Source organism: Mandrillus leucophaeus, unplaced genomic scaffold (assembly GCF_000951045.1).
Source record: "Mandrillus leucophaeus isolate KB7577 unplaced genomic scaffold, Mleu.le_1.0 Scaffold93, whole genome shotgun sequence".
NCBI lineage: Eukaryota > Metazoa > Chordata > Mammalia > Primates > Cercopithecidae > Mandrillus > Mandrillus leucophaeus.
Genome location: NW_012110141.1, coordinates 4,962,548 through 4,970,389, shown reverse-complemented (window position 1 = coordinate 4,970,389; position 7,842 = coordinate 4,962,548). Strand labels below are relative to the sequence as shown.

General features: G+C 40.8%; 1 protein-coding gene across 21 annotated transcripts in view; it reads left to right on the top strand.

Moving 5' to 3' along the window:
- TRPM3 (transient receptor potential cation channel, subfamily M, member 3) overlaps positions 1 to 7,842 on the top strand; it is a 990,741-nt gene that overhangs the window by 358,992 nt on the left and 623,907 nt on the right. For 13 of the 21 annotated variants that reach the window (XM_011970177.1, XM_011970176.1, XM_011970173.1 and 10 more), the window contains exon 1: positions 3,220 to 3,531. The exons of 6 other annotated variants lie outside the window; for them this stretch is intronic. In XM_011970177.1, coding sequence (XP_011825567.1) covers positions 3,355 to 3,531 — 177 coding nt within the window. In that variant the 5' untranslated portion in view covers positions 3,220 to 3,354. Of the gene's footprint in view, positions 1 to 3,110; positions 3,532 to 7,842 lie in introns of those variants that run through there. 2 more of the 21 variants (XM_011970185.1, XM_011970171.1) reach the window with 1 other exon arrangement.

Here is a 7,842-nt window from a genome sequence, read left to right as displayed (position 1 = left end):
GGAACGTGGTCTTCAAAAGAAAGAATTCAGAAGGTCTATACAATGGCCCCCTTGTTAGTATTGAGAATGAGCTCAAATTTCATCGTGATTCTTTGGTTTAGTATCATTTACACAGAAAATAAAAAGGGAAGATAATCAGTGGGGACTGGGCTTTTCTGCAGCATGGGAGAGAATTAGAGTTGGTTCAAAGGCAGGCTTTGGAATAGAGAAATCTGATATGCCCCGCTTCATTTTTTAGGATACTGAAAGCTCGTATGACTATGTCAGAGTTTCAAGCTGCTAGAATTTGTTCTGCAGATGTGTAGACAACCACATTCATAAGATTTATAGGTAAGCACTTTGAATTTGTGAGGTGCTAATATCTGGGGCTGGGCTTGCTCCTCTCTGCATTTTTTTCCTCATTAGACTTCTCTCTAAAACTGGGGAAGAGATCTTCTATGTGAAAATATAATTTCTTCAAAGTAGAGAGGAGGGTCTTGAAAACCCTTCTTTAGATGTTTTGATAGCAAACAGTTCTGGCACAAAGCACCCCAATGATGGGAGAAAAACCGCCTCTCATGCACTGTCATCCTTCTTTGATCTTTACCTCTTTTGCAGTGTAATCTCCAAATCAATTCCCTGAAGGTTTTGTGCTTTTCTCCTCTAATTGCCATTGGAGAGGGCTGTGAATCCTCCTACTTCCTCACTCTGCATAGTTTCTAATGTTCTCTTTGGCCAAAGTTATTCAGTAAAATTAAAGGGGATAGGAGAACCAAAGGCCATGTGTTTTCGGAATGATGCTGTCATTTTTGTGGGGTCCTTACCATTTTGAAATAGTACAGGGCAGGGGGTTGGCAATTTTGTGCAGTTTTTCAGCATTTTCGTGGAGCAGAGATCTCATCACCTCAACAGAACCACTTAAGGGCATTCGATTCGTTTAAAAGCTTAGAAAGGCTGGAGCCTTCCTCACTAAAGGCAGCATCTTGCAACCTGACGAATACCACACTGCGTGAGGAAACCCACGCTGCCCTTGCAGTCTCCCACCTTCCTCTTTCCCCATTTATTAAACTCATGGTAACTCACAAGAAGCATTCAGTTTTAATTTGTCTTGCTTGACTTCATTACCTCCTACCATATGTATGCATGCTTAATGAAAATTGTCAGTGGGCTTCCAGCTCAGACTCAGCACATGCTACCCACAAGATGGATCATGGTACATGTATTTAGTATATGCCAGGCACAGTTCTAAGTGCTTTGCCGATATTAGTTCATTTAGTCTTCACGTAGGCATGTGGGTTTATTTTAATCTCCATTGTATGGATAAGGACTCCAAGACACAAAGAAAGTAGGTAAATCTCCCAAGACTAGCTTCAAAATTTGAACCATGCAGCTTGATTCCAGAATTCATGCTGTTAACTACTACATCAACATCAGACCAAAGTAATAATCTGAAAGAAATGCTGAGCATTTCTTCTTTGAAGTCTTTAACTCTTATGTAAGATTAAATTACCAAAAAACAGAGGCAGTGGTTTTATTCCTAGAGTACCTTTTGAAAGAAATAGGAGACAAGAGAAAGCTTGTCTTTACAGCCTAGTAGACTGGTTTCAATCCAGACTCCAGTTATACTAGTATGTTAGACTTGTTACTAATTTCTCTAGACCTCATTTGCTTAATCTGTGAGGTAAGGATATGACCATAACACCTACTCCATAAGGTTTCCGTGGACATAAACCTATGCAATGCATTGTGCTAGGCGATACACGTGAGCCATTAGTATTTTAATACTGCCTTCAATCCTTTGTGGAAATGGAATAGTAACAGAAAATGAGTCAACTGTGTATCAGATCTATTAAAGTGATATTGTTTGATAGAAGATAATCAGAGACATAAATTTTATTATACAAGGTAGGTCAATGATCTGTCTTCCACAGGTGAACTAGTTTTCTGCAATATCTTTCTTAAATTTGTGACACAAGACCATTGTGAGTGAAATGGTGGTGTAGCGCAGTGTGTCAGGTATTGATTTCATGCTGGGGTGGGCCTGTGTTGTCCCAGTTCTGAATTACAGCAGTGTATCACATCTGCTTGCAGCGCTCCCAGTTCAGCTTCCGACTGCGTATTAGTCATGGAGCTGGGATTTACCAATCTCTTCAAGTTAATTAGAAATGGAAAATCAGCATAGTCATAGAGGAAAAAATAAATAAGATGGCGATGCTCCAAGGATGTGGGGATTCTCCCCGATAGGAGTTGTCAGGTCAACTGCTCCTACTGATGTCTGATGCCTGGGGGGAATGTGGGAGCCGAAGAGGGGTTATATCAGGAACTCCCTTCTCTTCTCATGCTCCCAACTTACCTTCTCTATGTGAAATTATCCAGTTTCTACCTTCAAATTGAAAAGCTGTCCTTTATTCTCTCTCTCACCACAGGAGTCCTAAAGACTATACATTCCAACTCAGCAACTATTTCATAAAGCCTCCTTAGAAAATGATGGGGGTGGAAACCCCACTTAAGGAAACTCCCTTCTTTGTAGACAGCATCCCAGGTGGCACTTTATGGGTTAAACTTGTGTTGCAGAGAACGGGTATCAAGTGGCTTTCCAGGACATAACCCCCATTTAAAAACTGCCATCTCTAAAAGGTGAGCCAAATGCCCATTAGTTTACCCTGCTTTCTATGAAAGGAACAACTCAGTGTGTTTGAGTTTGCTTCTGTCTCAGTGTCTATCATCTATACAATGAATTATCAGGATGAAGACTGTCAATCACGGTTAATAAAAACCTCAGAACACGGCAAAGATCTCTTTTCCTATAGATGTATTTGATGATAGCCCTCACTTTATTATGTCACATAAATCAAAAAGGAAGCATTTATCTCATTAGGAGGCACCCCTTCTCTCCCTGTGTCCTCGCCCCTCCCCCCGTGCCAGTTCGCAGTCCCTCAAAGATGCTTTGTGCAAGAAAGTGCAAGTTTCCCGTTCTGGCTTTATTTTTGTTCCCTTTTGCTCCCCTCCTGGCTCCCCCCCCAAACCAGGCTAGCAAAGCAATGGCCCCGGTTCCCCCCCAACGCCTGACCTGCGTTTACTGGGAGGAGAGCGGGAGAGGGAGCGCGCATTCCGGAGCAGGCTGCTTTGACTCCGACCACAGGCTGTTTTGTGCAGGCTGTCCCTCTCCTTCAAAACCGTGCATCCCCTCCCCGAAGCAGCAGGCAGTGTGCCTCCATTCAGCCACATTTGGTATGCATGAGCACGGCTGCAGAGAGCGGGGAGGTGGCTTTCTTAAGAAGGTTCAGGGGCTCAGGCAAGGCTACTTGACTAGTCTTCCAAGTTCCAGGAAGCCTCTGCCCTAATGGAATTTGCAGGTGTGGAGATGACCATGGGATGCCAGAGCCGTGGGGGACCGTTTATTTTCTAGGCATTGCTCAGGTTTTCAGTTTCTTGTTTTCCTGGTGGAATTTGGAAGGGGTCATGAATCAGGCTGATGCTCCTCGACCCCTAAACTGGACCATCCGGAAGCTGTGCCACGCAGCCTTTCTTCCATCTGTCAGACTTCTGAAGGTACTGTAACTTGCAGCCTTGAATGGCGCTAATTATGGTTTTCAGGTTTAAATACCCAACTTGGGGACTTGGGCTGGGACGCACCTTTGCGGGAGCCTAAATGCATGCAGTACTGGCTCTGTGGTCCGTGGCTGGAGAGAGGTTCTCAGTACTCCTCCCCTCCCCCCACGCCCCCCACCCACATCCCGTGGTGTCAGAGACAAGAGGCTGGTGCGAACCACACTTGAGAAGGAGATTTTGATCTCAGAGAATGGGCTACCTGGTGCTCCCCCACCCCTTTTAACCATTCCTAAAACAGAATTAATTAACTTCTTTGGGAGGGTGGGAATAGTAGTGGAAGTGAAATCTCTTACTCCCTTGTGTTTGGCTCCTGGGCTTTTCTTTCTCTCTCCCTGGGGAAGCCCTTCGACCCACTTTCCCTTTAAATGGAACCTGAGAGAACAAAGGATTCTCCTCATTAATTTAAAAGCTTTGTGTAGTTAGGTGGCCAGTCAGGTGAAGACGAACAAAGAAAGAGCCTCCTCAGATAGTGACTTTTTTGGTGCCCTTGTTTTTAGAAAAGGCATAAAAATGTGGGTCTCCGGAGTGGAATCAGTAGTGGGAAAGTATTGTTAAGCATATATTGTATGTCAGCTCTCTCTCTAGCTGTGAGTCACACAAAAGAATGGCACTACACCTGAGCAAGAATTGCCACCGTGTGTCTGCAGCGCTTCTCTTTCCAGAAGCACATGCATTAAACATACTGAAAAAGTCCATACAATTGTGTACCAATCCACCTTCATGATCTTTCTTGTGGGGGTGGGGGGGAACACAAATTACATTTAAAGGTGCAGGAAACAGGTATTTTTGCCCAGCAAATAGAAGGTGGTAACACTTAATAGAGAAAAATGCATATCTCTGATGTTCTATATCCATTTGAAGTTAAAAAAGGCAAAGTTCTTAACTCACTTTTCCTGAGTATATATGCCCTTTTGATTTAATGACCACTGAGCATTGAGTCCAGAGGGCTACAATGGAGAATTAATGAATTAGTCCTGAATACATTACACTTGCAGAATTTTGTTCTGAGCCTGTGTTCTGGTTAGGTTAGGTTTGATGTGGACAGTTAGTTCCATACAGCTAAGTGGTGCCTCACAACAGAGTATTACCCCTTGCCTGAGTTTTCCTTATCTTGTTAAACACCAACTGGTATTAACTTTCAACAAAGGCTGCCCTAAGTGCTGTTCAAACTCCCATCATATGGTTGTCATGGTGATGGCTTGCTTCCCTAGGGACTATTTAGGAGGAAAGGCAGGTTTGGGTATGGTTAGTAAAAGAGACTTTTCCTTGGATATGTGTGTTTTTGCTTTATTGGAACAACATGTGTGATAGGGCAAGAAAAAGAATGAGGCCAGAGAATTAACAAATCGTTGTACATTTTCTCCAGAATCACTAGTGAATCAAGAGTCAGTGGCAAAGAATGGGCATATCTAAGTCTCACTGAAAAAAATTCAACTGCAGTAATTCCATGTGCAATGAGAAATATTTTTTCGGTTAAAGTCATGTATCAGCTCTAACCCAAAATAATGCTTTTTAACTCTTCTTGACAGATACGTGACTATCACTCTCAATATATTATTAATTAATATTCTAGTTTTTTAAAATGGAGAACGTTATTCATTTAATAGTCACAAAACCAGCAGAGAAGTACCTACCTGCGGTACTTCTTTTAGGAGAAGCTGTCTTTTTAGGAGAGCTCTGTCATCTTTTTTAACTGAAAGTACTGTCCATACTATCTATCAGGAGACATTGTTAATGCTACAGCAATACTTTCATTGGCATATAGCTCAATCTTACCCCATCCTTTATTAAGTGATGCTTTGTAATAATTTATTGAATAAAATGCATCACTGTGTGTCCTTGTTTTTTCCATATCTAAAAGACAGGATGGAACCTTACTAGATAACTTTTTTCCCAAATGACATCTGTATTTTTGAAAGATCATACCTATCCTGTGAGACTTCAGATATTGAGCACATTTCAAACTCTTAAAGAAATAAAGTCATACCAAGTTCTTTCAGCAATACTTAGAAAGAAAGAAAAGCTGCTTTGGTATATGAGCAATTGTATTATCCACTCTCTGGCTGTGAATGCTATGTGTTCTTTTCCTCTGGATTGTGTTTGTCCTGTGTTTGCTTTGCTAGTTCCTGTGTATTCTTGCCCTGGTTTTATCTTTCGAGTAAAATGTAAGTTCATGAGTCATAATTTGCATATTTTGGTAAATGCTCTTTCTGGTTTGATCTAGAAATGAAATATTTAATAACAGTATTTCTTATGTCCCTTCCTTTCTTTCTCCTCCCTCCCTTCCTCCCTCTTCTCTCTCTTATTCCACCTTCCTCCATACTACCACCACTATGTTAATTTGATGGATGGATTCTCTGGGAATCCAGTAGATTGTTGAAATCTTAAGGTAACAAAGCCAATTCTCCTATTCAACAGGTAATTTTTATTCCTCTTCCAAGCATTGTTCTGATATGACCTGCCCTCTCTCAGTGCCCTACGTGTCAGTAAATGCAGTGTAGGTCCTGATGGCTTGATTAGATTTAGCTAAACTCTGATCAGTCACCATTTCTGACAGACTGGACTCAAGCCAATTTCCCTTTCTATCCTTTTCCTTAAAAATGTGTGTATCTTTGCTAACTTACTTTGGTACCATGTTAATATTTAGAAATGGTTTCATAATCCTATTTCCTTATTTTCCATTTCCTACTAGAAACAGGATACTACAGAATTAGAAGGGGAAGGCCGGTATCTGAAGCATGAATTAAACCCAATGAGCATTGGAATATACTTATTATTCCTCCTGAAAGCATCTCATTTGTTGTTTTGTCCATCTCAGAGCAAATTTTCAACATGCCAACAAACTCACATTTTGAATTTGGGGTTGCATTTGGACATAAAACTTGGAAATGAATTTCTGGACAGGCACACAATGATGATAGCCAAAAGACAGAGCCTGTTTTCAAATGGGTAAATTTCAAATGGGACCCTTTCCAAATCATTTCTCTTCTGTTGTCATTTGCTTTATTCTTATGTGTTTCAAGATTCCATCTTACTATTAATCACAAAAAAAGTCAAGTTTATGTCAGTGACAGAATGTTCTTAGCGTATTTCATATTCATTATCAGGTCTATCTTTGCCATTGTTTTATTTGGAAGATTTTATTTTGGTAACATATTGAATCTGAAGATCATTCTTAGGGCAGAGAGTTTTCTGTGTATTGAAGTCTTGGCGAACTTACTGAAGGGAAGGCTTCTGAAAAATGGGTTGCATTGGGAGAAAGGAAAGCACTGTATTTGTGACAGATTTTGGAAAGACATTTAAGTCAGTGTGTTAATGAAGCCCAAATGATTAGTATCATTTTTAAGACTTTCGGATTTTTATATTGAGAAATCATAAGACTTTGCTCACTTTAAGCAATGTCAGAAATATAATAAATCATATTCTGGAAAAGTCAACCTAGACACTGGGTCCTAATTCCATTGTGTTCCTAACCAGCTGTGTGACCTTGGGCAAATTACTTAATCTTTCTGTAACTTGATGTCTTCTTTAAAATGAAGGGTTTGGGTCTTGACTGGATTTAGATCCAATGTCCTCATTCCCTATGCTGAAGCCTGCTATGCTCCTTGGGCATCGAAGAATGTTGTCTATTTGGACTGAAAGAATTGAATATTAAAAGGGAAGAAGGAAATGGCTACAGTGAACAACAGTGTTTAAATCATATTAGGTTGGTACAAAAGTAATCATATTAGGTTGGTGCAAAAGGTTTTTAATGGCAAAAACCACAATTACATTTTCACCCACCTAATAGAAGACCTTGTCTGCTAAGCTACAGCATTAGACCATTATCTTGAAACTAGGGGGTAGGGGGAGGCAATTAAAAGAATTTTTGCAGCGAGGTGACCACCAGATTTAGGTATTATATAGTTGCTCTGGCTGTGGTGTCTAGAATGGGTGAGATGATGCAACTGGAAGCTGAAAGATTAGACTAGAGGCCTGGGGAATTGATGAGAACCTGGCTAAGGCAAAAGTAATGAAGGTAAAATAAACAGGGCCTTGCTAAATGGACTAGTTGTGGTGGAGAGAGGAATCTAGGATAACTTCTGAGTTTCTATCTTTGCTGTAGGGTAGGGTGGTGGTCTCAGCATCTAAGAATTAAGATCCTGAGAAGGAAGTATGGCCATTCTCACTGTGCAGTTCCTCTTTTCATGGGCTAGAAAGGGAATTTCAGTTTTTGACTCTAGTAGGACTGACAAAAGTAAAGAAAATTAT